At 50.0% G+C, this 15,854-nt stretch overlaps 1 protein-coding gene across 1 annotated transcript in view; it reads left to right on the top strand.

Moving 5' to 3' along the window:
* KLHL4 (kelch like family member 4) overlaps positions 1-15,854 on the top strand; it is a 142,345-nt gene that overhangs the window by 121,168 nt on the left and 5,323 nt on the right. The window contains exons 8-10 of the mRNA XM_066581443.1: positions 828-990; positions 13,715-13,927; positions 15,059-15,230. Of these exons, the coding sequence (XP_066437540.1) occupies positions 828-990; positions 13,715-13,927; positions 15,059-15,230 (548 nt within the window). The remainder of the gene's footprint in view (positions 1-827; positions 991-13,714; positions 13,928-15,058; positions 15,231-15,854) is intronic.

Raw genomic sequence — 15,854 nt, 5'->3', positions numbered from 1 at the left:
CGCTGTGATAAGGCATGGCAGGGCTACTGCCCTGCCATGCCTTATGGCTTATACAGCGATAATAGGCATTGGTACTACAGGACGCCAGTGTCTGCCGTCCTGTTGCCATGGCGACAGGCCGGGCTCTCGCGATAACACCGCGAGAGCCGGTCGAAGACACAGAGGGAGTGCGCTCCCTCTGTGAACGCTTTCCCTGCCGCGATCTACTTAGATCACGCCAGGGAAGGGGTTAACAGCGGGGGGCGCATCTCCGATGCCCCCCCGCTGTTGCAGCGGGACGCGAGCTGTGACTGACAGCCAGCTCCTGCTGCGGGATAGCGCGGGATCATATGTGATTCCGCGCTATCCGCAGGACGAAAGTTTACGCCCTGTTGCGGGAAGTACCCCGCTCCCAGGACGTAAACTTACGCCCTGGAGCGGGAATGGGTTAAAGTAAAGAAAAAGGAAAATGGGGTCTGCAGATTTTTTTCTTTGCCTGTTTTGCTTTAGGGCCCAAGTGCTGCTACAGGAAATGCCTGCGACCCCTCCGCGTAGGACACAAGCGTCGTCTGTCTGCACGGAGCATGCGCTTCCTCCGAGGCACTATTTCTGGAACTGTATACATAATAGATGAGGATCTGTTACAGGCTGGAGATCCATCAATCTCGATACAAAAACTGAAACCATAAATTATGGCACTCGAAACAATGATTAACTGCGAGAGCGAGGCGCTGTAATTTAGTGCGCTATAATTAGTATTGATGTGAGGAGGCGCACCTGTGATTTATGAATTCGGTACTCAGCACTTGCTTTTTTCTGTCCAGGTAATACTTGTTTGTTCTTCCCAGGGGTGGCCGTGCTTGAAGGCCCCATGTATGCTGTAGGCGGCCATGATGGATGGAGCTATCTGAACACAGTGGAGCGCTGGGACCCTCAAGCGCGGCAGTGGAATTACGTGGCCAGTATGTCCACACCCAGGAGCACAGTAGGCGTTGCAGCTCTGAACAACAAGTGAGTGCAGCCACTGATAAATACTTGGCAGGTGTTTGATATTTATGGCAGCTGCAGAAAATTGGGCACTGCGTGTAATCTCTTCTTCCTCCTGTGCAGCCAGTGGGCACAGCCTCTCCCTCTTGAGCAGCCACTGTGCATAGCCTCTCCCTCTTGAGCAGTTGAGCAGCCACTGGGCACAGCCTCTCCCTCTTGAGCAGCCACTGTGCACAGCCTCTCCCTCTTGAGCAGTTGAGCAGCCACTGTGCACAGCCTCTCCCTCTTGAGCAGCCACTGGGCACAGCCTCTCCCTCTTGAGCAGTTGAGCAGCCACTGTGCACAGCCTCTCCCTCTTGAGCAGCCACTGGGCACAGCCTCTCCCTCTTGAGCAGTCACTGGGCACAGCCTCTCCCTCTTGAGCAGTCACTGGGCACAGCCTCTCCCTCTTGAGCAGTCACTGGGCACAGCCTCTCCCTCTTGAGCAGTCACTGGGCACAGCCTCTCCCTCTTGAGCAGCCACTGGGCACAGCCTCTCCCTCTTGAGCAGCCACTGGGCACAGCCTCTCCCTCTTGAGCAGCCACTGGGCACAGCCTCTCCCTCTTGAGCAGCCACTGGGCACAGCCTCTCCCTCTTGAGCAGCCACTGGGCACAGCCTCTCCCTCTTGAGCAGCCACTGGGCACAGCCTCTCCCTCTTGAGCAGCCACTGGGCACAGCCTCTCCCTCTTGAGCAGCCACTGGGCACAGCCTCTCCCTCTTGAGCAGCCACTGGGCACAGCCTCTCCCTCTTGAGCAGTCACTGGGCACAGCATTTCCCTCTTGAGCAGTCACTGGGCACAGCATTTCCCTCTTGAGCAGTCACTAACCTCATTTCCTAAGAGAGGGTAATGGTGCATGGACTACTTCAGGAATGAGTGCCAACAGGGGCATAGCTAAAGGCTCTTGGTCCTGAGTGCAAATGTTTAGCTTGGGCCTCCAACTGCTCTACCCAGCAGCTACTTTGACCATGGTCTGCCCCAAAGATTATATCTATCTCTATCTCTATCTATCTCTATCTATCTCTATCTATCTCTATCTATCTCTATCTATCTCTATCTATCTCTATCTATCTCTATCTATCTCTATCTATCTCTATCTATCTCTATCTATCTCTATCTATCTCTATCTATCTATCTCTATCTATCTATCTCTATCTATCTATCTCTATCTATCTCTATCTATCTCTATCTATCTCTATCTATCTCTATCTATCTCTATCTATCTCTATCTATCTCTATCTATCTCTATCTATCTCCCTATCTATCTCTCTATCTATCTCTCTATCTATCTCTCTATCTATCTCTCTATCTATCTCTCTATCTATCTCTCTATCTATCTCTCTATCTATCTCTCTATCTATCTCTCTATCTATCTCTCTCTATCTCTCTATTATGGAGAGAGAGATGGATACATACAATGGCTCAGTTAGAGTAACCCCTGAATAGTGCAGTCACCATATAATAGTCAGATCCCAGTTCTACACAGTGATGGTGATTACAGTGCAGTTACCTCCAGTGATCACACGTGACATCTTCTCTGATTGGTATCATCCACTTTCTCTTTTCTTCTTTATTTAGTCCAGACAGCCTTGAAGATTTCCTATATCTACGACTCATCTCTACATCCTTTTCATCCTGCCACTACCTCCAATTGCCTTCAGTGTCTCTCACAGTAATAGTGTCCCCTCTTGTTCCCTCAGAAAGTAATACTGCTTTCACATTGTAATAATTCACCCATATTGACCAAAACAAGAAATAAAGCCTTCTGTGTACCCCCTGAGAACTCATAAATAGAACCCCCGTGACGCCATAGTGTAATAAAACCCTATCTGTGACCCCCCCTCCTCCAAAAGGAACCTTAATGTCTCCTCCGTGCCCCCCGTTTGTTTAAACAATTAGTGCACAGTAACATCTGTTTTACGCAGCGGCGCTGCACACACTCACGCTGCTTGTCGCTCGAGTCCTCCGGCTGCAGCACTACACATTCTCACGCACTGCCCGTCGCGCGGTCAGACAGCAGCACAACTCCTCCTCCCTTTTTCCAGTTCACTTTGTGATAGGAGTCGTCTTGCTACGCTCTCACCAAACCAAGTGACGAGCAGCACGTGAGATACGTAACGCTGCAGCCGGAGGAGACAAACGAGAAGCAGCGTATTAGTGTGTGCAGCACTGCTGCGTAAAACAGATGTTACTGTGCAGTAATTGTTCGGCTGGATGAAGGCCATAGGAGAGCCTTGCAGTGATATAAGTCCCCCTTAGCTTTGGGGCTGGGCCACAATTGCAACCCCTATTGTTACGCCAGTGGAAGCCAGCTTTTAAACATTTGTTATTTAGGCACTACTAAACCTTTTCAAGAAAGCCTAAACTTTTATTGTAACTCCTGAAGTGTCTTCTGCAATGATCAGTGGTGACCATTTCTGCTGCAGTGTGAGAGGGGGTCAGTGTCGGTGACAGCAGTTATAGTTGGTGAGATAAAAACGAAGCTCTAAGTAACTCATATTTAAAAAGAAGTATCATGAAGAATGAGCCAGGACTTTGCAGGTGAATAAAGAAGAAAATGGTTACCCATGTGCAGCTGCTGGGGACCAGTAATGCTCCTCTCTGAGCAGGTGCGGATGCTGCATTTGGAGCAATCAGGAACCCTAGTGACAATGCTGACACCTAGTGGTGAAAAGTCAGCAAGCAATGCTGCTAAAATGGCAATCAATATGCTGGTTTAATGGAGAAAAAGACAAAAAATATAGATCAATCCTTTAAAACAATTCTTATAGACTTTGTGCTATCATTCTGTGCTGTTTTAAAGATCTCTGCTTGCTGCCAGTGAATATGAACATCATTGCTTACATTCAAAAACTAAAAACCAGGCCTGATCCTTCTCCAAGCTAATGGTCATTCTTGTGTATACAGAACAGGTTTTATAGTAAATCTGACTTTGTGCTGAAGTATAGTAGGGGCATTTTCAGGCAGATACTCATAAGTTTTATATAAAAAACACAATTGTAAAGCCACTGGTGGTCTAGGGCAGTAAAGGGGGTTAATGGTAATATCACTGGTGGTGTAGGACAGTGAAGAGATTAATGGCAGTGCCCCTGGTGATCTAGGACAGTGAGGAGGTTACCGCTGTCACTGGCGATGTAGGACAGTGAAGAGGTTAATTGTACTGTCCCTGGTGGTCTAGGACAGTAAATGGAATGCTCTATTTCACTTCCCCTTTCATACTGGTTAGTGTAGAGCAGGAAACTGTCATGCATGGTAACAGACCTCTCCATTGTCAGAAGATCGTTCTGCCCAATTACCAAAACAGACTTCAGAACACTTTGCCAGTTGCCCAGTTTGCCACTGCCTAAATTTGGAAACAAATGAACAGTGCCTTGTGTAATGGAAACCTCTATTTAAAATGCATTAAAAACTTCATTGCATAAAAGAGGGGACTCACCTGGTGCAAAGCGGGTGTTCCTCTTAGAAGAGCAGCCCGCTAGCAACTTTGGGACATTAGGTAGTTCATTCTTCCACGCAGAACGCCAGGTCAGAGACCTTCCAAGCCCGGCCCGGCCTTCTACGCAGAAGAATGAACTACTTAAGGAATAAGTCCGTGCGTGCGTGTGTGTGTGTGTGCGTGCGTGTGTGTGTGTGTAGTACCTCTGTCCATATTGTACACACGTTATGCTTGAAAAAGGCGCTGAAACGCGCTGCATACTTTGTCCAACTATCTTCATGTTCCTATAGCTAATAAATCTTGTTAAATGATTCCCCTATAGCAACACCTTGTTGTCCCGATCCACCGAGCGCAGAGTTTTTTCCCTATCCTTTCTTTTTGGATCCTAAAACTTTGATGACTGCCTGAACTTGGTCTTGCTCACTCAGCTGATCAATTTGCTACAGTGTATCCGCTTAACAGCTAACAATCTGTAGCCCAAAGCAGAGGAGAGTATTATGCTTTTATCTTACAGCTGATAGCCTGCACTGATACACTGTAACAAACCACCAGCTGTGTGAAGTATTCGCTTAGGACAGGAGAGAGATTTGTGCTGCTGTTCTATTTGGCTCACATAGGATTCGCCACACTGATGCATTGTAACAGACCCACAGCTGTGATAAGTATCAGGTCTGTGAAGCCTTTCAACTTGTGTAATGTTTCTATTCACTGATGAGAAGCAGAAGTCTTAAAAAATAAATGCAAAGTCTATAAGAAAGTTGTGGAACTTGTCATTATATAACGATTAAAGGGGTTGTGCAAAGATGACATATGAACTTTATCAAGAGGGTCTCGCAGCCCGGACCCCTGGATTCCCCAGAATGCAGAGCTGTTCAGTAAGAGTGTCTCTCCTCTGGCTGACCTTGTGCCATCTGGTGATTATAAGACAACCGTCCTGTAATGCTACCTTTTGCTGCCATAGATTCCCAGAGGTGCTGATAAAGGGACCGGGGTGATAAGCTGTTTTCCATGGGCCCCACATTGAGAAAGGGATTGGACATCTTGGTACAACCCCTTTAAGTTTCAGAAAACTAGATGCTGGCCCTTTAAGGACAAATCCTAACTTTAATATTTCCACTTTTAATTATCTCCTTCCAGCGCATTAGATAGTAAATTCCTCTGCGGAGATAAATCTAAGTGTTTCAGGTTAGTTAATAATCGCTGCAGATTCCCGCACGAGGCAGTTTTTAGGAAATGCGATAACAGCAGTTCTGTGTTTCCTTCAGCACCGCAGATAAATAGTTTCATGCAGCAGCTGTGGATTTAATGTGCACTTATGTCAGCCTGCTCCCCCTCCGGTATGTAGAGAACAATATCGCAATCACTCGCTATTCATCCCCGACGCGACAACTCATCACCGCCTCATAGACAGGGAATCGCAAATATGGCAGTCGACACGGGGGATCTGTGTGCGGGGGAGGGGGATGAGCAGTAAATCTGACCTATGGCATCAAGCAGTCATCAGATTTCCTAATTTACTTCATCCATCCGCTGCCCCCACACATTTACGAATGCGGCCCATGCTATATATGTGGGGGGCGGAGCATTTAGCTAGGCCGGGTGCCAAAATACTACTCTCTTCCATTCCTGAATATATCAACATTCCTATACATAAATCCCATCACTCTGAGCGCCTCGTCCACCGGATGGCGACTGCGGATGTGTAGATGGAGTTGTCACGATCCGCCCGTCATGTTAGCGATTGCTTCATCTGTACCGAAGCCCATTGTTGTAGTAATGTTAAGGCCGTCATCACGCGTGCGTTCTGGTGTTTGTCTTTAATGGATCGATCTACAATTCCATAAACGGATTAAAAAACATGACAAACCCAAACAGACAAAAACTGAGGATCCAGTTTTTTTTGATGATCGGAAACCTTAACTTCTGATTGCAGCACTTTGGTGTTCTTTGCTCGTATCTGTGCTTTTAGAGTAAATTTTCTCTACTCCCTACGGCTGGCCTCACACGGGTGGATTCCAGTCCTCTGTGCGGAGTATGTGATTTAGGCCGTCCGACCCGCAGCCCATAAGCGATTAACATTTCACATGGGCCGCAGGTACCCGCATCATCGCTAGGTGACAGCACAGGAGATACAAATATTGAAAAAAACCACACATGGCCAAATGAGCCGGCGCTATCAACGGCAATGCAAGAAAATAAGGTACACTAAATAAGGGTTGCCGACCGGGCTCACTGCCAGAATCCGCTGCGGGCTTCCTACATGCGGAATCCAGTCCCTCTATGTGAGCCTGGCCTTATGAGCAAGCGCAGAAGAAAAGCAGACGCCTAAACAGAACTAATAAGGGCTCATTCTCACCGGAGTGCTCCCTCGCTTCAGGCTTTCTAAAGCAAATAGAAAGCTGTAAGTTTGATTTTGTTCCGTTTGGTTTCCGTTTCTAAACTCCATAGATAGCGCAGTCCACAGAGTTATTTGTGCTGTTTAAAAAATGGAAACCAAACTGATTTAGTCTTTTCCATATCACAAAATTCAACATAACTCACAAATATCTGCAGGTATTGAAAACCGTGATGGCATCCATCCATGTCTGATGAAATATCACTCTTACATCACGAATCCCATGACCCCCTTTTCCATTGAAAATTCTTGGGCTGAATCCAAGATGGCTGACAGGCACCATCATAGTGCCACCCATCTAAGTGTTCTATAAAGTTTGATACTCGTACCTCTTTTCATTTAGAAGATATTGCAGGTGGCCCTGATTTTAGAATCACCCCGTATATTAACCCTTTCCAAACCAATTTGTATCATGGTTTTCCTAGGGGGCTTACTCTTTTTCTGCCATTATACAACAGCGCTATCTGCTGGCTAAAGCCAGTACTGCATGAGGTGACACGTTGGATAGGCTCCGACAGCAGAGAGGCTGGCAATATACAGTAAGAGAACCCCGACGGACATCTTCCAACATGAGAGCTGTACTGCCTTAAATCATAATTACAGATGAGCGAGCACCAAAATGCTCGGGTGCTCGTTACTCGAGACAAACTTTTTGCGATGCTCGAGGGTTCGTTTCGAGTAACGAACCCCATTGAAGTCAATGGGCGACTCGAGCATTTTTGTATATCGCCGATGCTCGCTAAGGTTTTCATTTGTGAAAATGTGGGCAATTCAAGAAAGTGATGGGAACGACACAGCAACGGATAGGGCAGGCGAGGGGCTACATGTTGGGCTGCATCTCAAGTTCCCAGGTCCCACTATTAAGCCACAATAGTGGCAAGAGTGCCCCCCCCCCTTCCAAAAATTTTTACTTCTGAAAAACCCTCATTAGCAAGGCATACCTTAGCTAAGCACCACATTGCCTCCAACAAAGCATAATCACTGCCTGCATGACACTCCACTGCCACTTCTCCTGGGTTACATGCTGCCCAACCTGCCCCGCACGACCCAGTGTCCACAGCGCACACCAAAGTATCCCTGCGCAGCCTTCAGCTGCCCTCATGCCACACACTGGCCTCATAGCCACACCACCCTCATGTCTATTTATAAGTTCGTCTGCCATGAGGAGGAACCGCAGGCACACACTGCAGAGGGTTGGCACGGCCAGGCAGCGACCCTCTTTAAAAGGGGCGGGACGATAGCCCATAATGCTGTACAGAAGCAATGAGAAATCCAATCCTGTGCCACCTCCATCAGGAGCTGCACACGTGGGCATAGCAATGGGGAACCCATGTGCCACACAGTATTCATTCTGTCAAGGTGTCTGCATGTCCCAGTCAGACCGGGGTTTTTTATAAATAGTCACAGGCAGGTACAACTCCGCAATGGGAATTCCGTGTGCACCCACAGCATGGGTGGCTTCCTGGAACCCACCGGCGGTACATAAATATATCCCATTGCAGTGCCCATCGCAGCTGAGGTAACGTCAGCTTTAATGCAGGTGGGCCTCGGCCCACACTGCATGCCCCAGTCAGACTGGGGTTCTTTAGAAGGGGACACATGGAGTTACAACTCCGTGTGGACCGACAGCATGGGTGGCTCCCTGGAACCCACCGGCGGTACATAAATATATCCCATTGCAGTGCCCATCACAGCTGAGGTAATGTCAGCTTTAATGCAGGTGGGCTTCGGCCCACACTGCATGCCCCAGTCAGACTGGGGTTCTTTAGAAGTGGACACATGGAGCTACAACTCCGTGTGGACCGACAGCATGGGTGGGTCCCAGGAAGCCATTGGCAGTACATAAATATATCCCATTGCAGTGCCCATCACAGCTGAGGTAACATCAGCTTTAATGCAGGTGGGCTAAAAATTAGTAGGATTACACTGTAGGCGAGGGCCCAAAAAATTGGTGTACCAATAGTACAAATGTACTTCAGAAAAATTGCCCATGCCCAACCAAGAGGGCAGGTGAATCCCATTAATCGCTTTGGTTAATGTGGCTTAATTTGTAACTAGGCCTGTAGGCAGCCCAGTTCAAGTAAAAATTGGTTCAGGTGCAAGGTTCAACGCTTTAATGAGCATTGAAACGTATAAAAATTGTTTACAAAAATTATATGACTGAGCCTTGTGGGCCTAAGAAAAATTGCCCGTTCGGCGTTATTACGTGAGGTTTCAGGAGGAGGAGCAGGAGGAGGAGGATGAATATAATACACAAATTGATGAAGCTAAAAGGTCCCCATTTTTGATGGTGATAGAGAACGATGCTTCCATCCGCGGGTGCAGCCTATGTATTGTTTAGGGTGCAGCCTATGTATCGCTGCTGTCCGCTTGTGGAGAAGAGAACTCTGGGGAAATCCAAGCTTTGTTCATCTTTATGATTGTAAGCCTGTCGGCACTGTCGGTTGACAGGCGGGTACGCTTATCCGTGATGATTCCCCCAGCCGCACTAAACACCCTCTCTGACAAGACGCTAGCCGCAGGACAAGCAAGCACCTCCAGGGCATACAGCGCGAGTTCAGGCCACGTGTCCAGCTTCGACGCCCAGTAGTTGTAGGGGGCAGGGGCGTCACGGAGGACGGTCGTGCGATCGGCTACGTATTCCCTCACCATCCTTTTACAGTGCTCCCGCTGACTCAGCCTTGACTGGGGAGCGGTGACACAGTCTTGCTGGGGAGCCATAAAGCTGTCAAAGGCCTTGGACAGTGTTCCCCTGCCTGTGCTGTACATGCTGCCTGATCTCCGCGCCTCCCCTGCTACCTGGCCCTCGGAACTGCGCCTTCTGCCACTAGCGCTGTCGGATGGGAATTTTACCATCAGTTTGTCCGCCAGGGTCCTGTGGTATAGCATCACTCTCGAACACCTTTCCTCTTTGGGTATGAGAGTGGAAAGGTTCTCCTTATACCGTGGGTCGAGCAGTGTGTACATCCAGTAATCCGTAGTGGCCAGAATGCGTGTAACGTGAGGGTCACGAGAAAGGCATCCTAACATGAAGTCAGCCATGTGTGCCAGGGTACCTGTACGCAACACATGGCTCTCCTCACTCGGAAGATCACTTTCAGGATCCTCCTCCTCCTCCTCCTCCTCCTCCTTAGGCCATACACGCTGAAAGGATGACAGGCAAGCAGCATGGGTTCCCTCAGCAGTGGGCCAAGCTGTCTCTTCCCCCTCCTCCTCATGCTCCTCCCCCTCCTCCTCAACGCGCTGAGATATAGACATGAGGGTGCTCAAACTATCCAGCGACAAACTGTCTTCCCCCGCCTCCGTTTCCGAGCGCAAAGTGTCTGCCTTTATGCTTTGCAGGGAACTTCTCAAGAGGCATAGCAGAGGAATGGTGACGCTAATGATTGCAGCATCGCTGCTCACCATCTGGGTAGACTCCTCAAAGTTTCCAAGGACCTGGCAGATGTCTGCCAACCAGGTCCACTCTTCTGTAAAGAATTGAGGAGGCTGACTCCCACTACGCCGCCCATGTTGGAGTTGGTATTCCACTATAGCTCTACACTGCTCATAGAGCCTGGCCAACATGTGGAGCGTAGAGTTCCACCGTGAGGGCACGTCGCACAGCAGTCGGTGCACTGGCAGATTAAACCGATGTTGCAGGGTCCGCAGGGTGGCAGCGTCCATCTTGGACTTGCGGAAATGTGCGCTGAGCCGGCGCACCTTTCCGAGCAGGTCTGACAAGCGTGGGTAGCTTTTCAGAAAGCGCTGAACCACCAAATTAAAGACGTGGGCCAGGCATTGCACGTGCGTGAGGCTGCCGAGCTGCAGAGCCGCCACCAGGTTACGGCCGTTGTCACACACGACCATGCCCGGTTGAAGGCTCAGCAGCGAAAGCCAGCGGTCGGTCTGCTCTGTCAGACCCTGCAGCAGTTCGTGGGCCGTGTGCCTCTTCTGTCCTAAGCTGAGTAGTTTCAGCACGGCCTGCTGATGCTTGGCCACCGCTGTGCTGCCACGCCGCGCGACACCGACTGCTGGCGACGTGCTGCTGACACATCTTGATTGCGAGACAGAGGTTGCGTAGGAGGAGGAGAAGGGTGGTTTAGTGGAGGAAGCATACACCACCGCAGATACCACCACCGAGCTGGGGCCCGCAATTCTGGGGGGGGGGGTAGGACGTGAGCGGTCCCAGGCTCTGACTCGGTCCCAGCCTCCACTAAATTCACCCAATGTGCCGTCAGGGAGATATAGTGGCCCTGCGCGCCTGTGCTTGTCCACGTGTCCGTTGTTAAGTGGACCTTGGCAGTAACCGCGTTGGTGAGGGCGTGTACAATGTTGCGGGAGACGTGGTCGTGCAGGGCTGGGACGGCACATCGGGAAAAGTAGTGGCGACTGGGAACCGAGTAGCGCGGGGCCGCCGCCGCCATCATGTTTTTGAAAGCCTCCGTTTCCACAAGCCTATACGGCAGCATCTCTAGGCTGATCAATTTGGCTATGTGCACGTTTAACGCTTGAGCGTGCGGATGCGTCGCTGCGTACTTGCGCTTGCGCTCAAACACTTGCGCTAGCGACGGCTGGACGGTGCGCTGAGAGACATTGCTGGATGAGGCCGAGGACAGCGGAGGTGAGGGTGTGGGTGCAGGCCGGGAGACGGTAGTGCCTGTGTCCTGAGAGGGGGGTTGGATCTCAGTGGCAGGTTGGGGCACAGGGGGAGAGGCAGTGGTGCACACCGGAGGCGGTGAACGGCCTTCGACTCACCTTGTGGGGTGCTTGGCCATCATATGTCTGCGCATGCTGGTGGTGGTGAGGCTGGTGGTGGTGGCTCCACGGCTGATCTTGGCGTGACAAACCTGTAGTGAGACGTAGGTGCGTATGACTGAGCTAGTGGAATTCACAGCGCAGAAGCAGTCAAGTGTTCAAAGGCCAGTAGTAGGCCTTAAGTATTTTGCTTCTATTTTTTTAAAGGCTGAGCTGAGACAGCAGACAGATACTGTAGGCAGCGTATATATGTATACTGTTTTCCTCTGGACGGGATGACGGCGGTGATGTAACGGGCAACGCAGAGCCAGGAAAGAATTTTGAGCAAGCCTACTGTAACACTTAGCTTCGTAATAATTAGGACTACTACCCCCAGCAGAGACACAGTACACTCAAGACGATCACAGGCAGCCCAAAGATAGTATTTTCCCCAAATTTGTTTAAAAAAGCCCACTGCCTATATAGACAGTATATCTCTTTCCCTGCCTCACCAGTACTGGCCCTATACTATGTACAAGGACTGCAGACTGTTTCCCTCTGGATGGGATGACGGCGGTGATGTAACGGGCAACGCAGAGCCAGGAAAGAATTTTGCGCAAGCCTGCTGTAACACTTAGCTTCGTAATAATTAGGACTACTACCCCCAGCAGAGACACAGTACACTCAAGACGATCACAGGCAGCCCAAAGATAGTATTTTTCCCAAATTTGTTTGAAAAAGCCCACTGCCTATATAGTCTGTATATCTCTTTCCCTGCCTCACCAGTACTGGCCCTATACTATGGACAAAGACTGCAGACTGAGGACGCAATGCTCTGCACGCCCGATATACAAAAAAAAAAAAGTGCAACACTGCTCACAGCAGCCTTAACAGTACTGCACACGGTCAGATGTGGCCCTAAGAAGGACCGTTGGGGTTCTTGAAGCCTAAAATCACTCCTAACGCTCTCCCTATAGCAGCAGCACCAGCAGCAGCACTGTCCCTCATCTAACTCACAAGGCATGTGTGGCGAGCCGCGGGAGGGGCCGATTTATATACTCGGGTGACACCTGATCTCGCCAGCCACTCACTGCAGGGGGGTGGTATAGGGCTTGAACGTCGCAGGGGGAAGTTGTAATGCCTTCCATGTCTTTCTATTGGCCAGAAAAGCGCGCTAACGTCTCAGAGATGAAAGTGAAAGTAACTCGAACATCGCGTGGTGCTCGTCACGAGTAACGAGCATCTCGAACACCCTAATACTCGAACGAGCATCAAGCTCGGACGAGTACGTTCGCTCATCTCTAATCATAATGTCTTAAGACATCAGACAGTGGTTTGGAGAGGGTTAATGAACTGTGATCACTGCACGACAAAAAGTTTGGTAACTTTCTAGCGCACTTTCCTTCCATCACTGTTCACTGATGGAGGTTTGTAACAATATCTGTGCAGATGATCCTCTGACATGTTTCAACCTGAAGGCCTGAGGGCCGTATTCGGCCCGCCATGTCCTTTTATGTGGCCCTCGATGAAAATGACTTTGACCCCCTGGTCTATGAGTGAGACAGCCGGGACTCCAGACTGATAGTTCACTACATTTTATCTACACAAATACATTCTATAAGGACAAGAAGGACTCGTATGCTGCTGTGTTATAGTTTACAGAATATTGTCTGCATGAAAATTCTGTAACAAACCCTCAGCTGTTTGAAGTATTGGGTCTGTGAGGGTTTTCAGCCTCTGAATATAAAGAATTGTCTTATTCACTGACAGCAAGCAGAAATCCTGAAAATGGTGGTGAACTAAAGCACCAGAGTCCAGCTTCTTACATACTCCAGGCCTACCCTGATTATCACACCTGTATTTAGTGCATCTGGAGGCGGAGTCGTCCTCTTAGGCCCCTTGTTAATAACTCTTCAATTTCTTCCTGTTCTCTTCTGGCATTTTCCATATTTGCATTGTACCTACAATGTGGTCTTGACTGTAGCGCCCCCTACATGGGGACTCTGTTGCCTTCACCGCCTATTTTGTACGGCATTAAAATCCCAATAAAACAGTTTGCAGCAGAAATCACCAAGTCAGAAAGAACTTGCAGAACTTCTCGCCGCTCTTCTGTTTCGCAGCCGCGGATGTCTTATATGTACGTGTTTTTCTTGCTCCTCAGATTATATGCTGTCGGGGGGAGAGATGGCAGCTCCTGTCTTAAATCCATGGAATGTTTTGATCCTCACACGAATAAGTGGAGCATGTGTGCGCCGATGTCAAAAAGACGGGGCGGCGTAGGAGTGGCTACGTACAATGGATTCCTTTATGCCGTTGGGGGCCATGATGCGCCAGCGTCAAACCTTTGTTCTCGGCTGTCAGACTGCATGGAGAGGTAAGCAAGGCGCTGTGGCAGGGAGAACAGACCCGTCACCGGCGTAGTCAGCGCTGCAGGACGTCACTTCTAGCTGCATATGGATATTGGTAGCATCACTAAGTATCCCGGGTTTTACAGGTTTTCTTCCCTGAACACTAAACAAGACCCCAGACCCCAATAATCTGCTGCCTACCCTATAAGGGGCTCCGGGTCCCAGTGCATCATATACACTAGAATGACCACACAATAACCTATCGTCATCAAATATCCCCGCAGTGCAGATAACAATAAGAACACTTCTATGCGGCCAATGAACAGGTTCAAATGCTCTTTTGCCCATCTTTTGGTCCATGTGAATACGCCTGCGAACATCCAACAAAGGCGCAATTACCTGTCTAACATCCCTTAAGATTAGACCGAGAAAATCGTGCAAGATGTGTGCAGTGCGAGACGCACAAGTCTCGCATGAATATGAACCCTATTCAAGAGAATATACATGAGCATTTTTTTTCCCACATTGCATTGCAGTTTGGGAAAAAATCGCGGCATGTCCTGTCTTTGAGCGGTCCCATTGTTTGCAAGGCCGCACGCGAGTGCGATGCGAGGTTGGGAAACTCTTTTTGCTCCTCCGCCCCAACTAAAAGTCCTGCACCCCTCCCCTCCAAATGTTGGCGTGCCCCTTGTCCTGCCCCCCCCCCAAGTGTCAGTGCGCCCCTTGCACCGCACCCCCCAAATGTTGGCGCGCCCCCCCAAGTGTCTGCGCGCCCCTGTCCAGCGCCCCCCCAAGTTTCAGCGTGCCCCCCTCCCCCTAGTGTTGGCGCACCCTTGTCCCGCGCCCCCATCCTGGTGTCGGCGCTTCCTTGTCCCACGGCACCCTTAGTGTTGGCGTGCCCTTGTCCTGCCCCCCCCCCCCCAAGTGTCGGCGACCCTTGTCCTGCACCCCCCGAATGTCGGCGCGCCCTTGTCCTGCGCCCCCCCAAGTGTCGACGCTCCCTTGTCCCGTGCCGCCCAACTGTCAGCGCACCCTTGTCCCGCGCCCCCCAAGTGTTGGCGCGCCCTTGTCCGTCCCCCGGCGTTTCATTCTCTGAGCCCCATGACTTGTGTTGTAGCTCTCCTCTGTATTGCCGGATTTTCTGCATTTCTCCTTAGATACGATTCTAAGACTGACAGCTGGACGACGGTGGCGCCGCTGAGTGTTCCTCGGGATGCGGTCGGCGTTTGTTCCCTTGGTGACAGACTGTACGCTGTGGGCGGATACGATGGACAGACGTATCTCAATACAGTAGAATCGTATGACGCACAGACCAATGAGTGGACGCAGGTAACATCCGCACTATACAGGAAACGTTTGGTGTGTCCCGTCAAACAGTCCAGGGGGCGGTTATTAACCCCTCAAGCCAAAACATAAGAGAAATCCCACCTGTGACACCAGAGTCACTTATACCCAAGAGTTATTGTTGTAATGACTATGGTTATAGCGCCATCATCTGTGCAGCAATAAGAATTACAAGGATTTATAAAGTACTACAGCCACAGACCTTCATTAGCGCTGCATTCATCGGACGTACCTGTTGTACAAGTACAACCTGACAGAGTGATGCTATTTACATGATCGGAAATTGCAACAGTAATTGTCGGCTGCGAGGCGGCCAGGCAGCAACCCAACAAACATTAATTCACTGAGTCTGTAGCTCTGCTCCTGCCACAACTGCAGAGACCAGTCTGTGATTACTGACCTTTTTCGCCCCCCACTCCTGACTGTTGACAATAGCAGTGGCTGCTGCACCTGAGCTACAGATGGAGTAAGTGAAATGCTTGTTGAATTGCTGCATGGGCCACTAATGGGGGCCGCTGGTACCCCTGGGGCCACTAATGGGGGCCGCTGGTACCCCTGGGGCCACTAATGGGAGCCGCTGGTACCCCTGGGGCAACTAATGGGGGCCGC

This window comes from Eleutherodactylus coqui, chromosome 10 (genome assembly GCF_035609145.1).
Source record: "Eleutherodactylus coqui strain aEleCoq1 chromosome 10, aEleCoq1.hap1, whole genome shotgun sequence".
Classification (NCBI taxonomy): Eukaryota; Metazoa; Chordata; class Amphibia; order Anura; family Eleutherodactylidae; genus Eleutherodactylus; species Eleutherodactylus coqui.
This window is presented reverse-complemented; position numbering and strand designations above follow the sequence as displayed.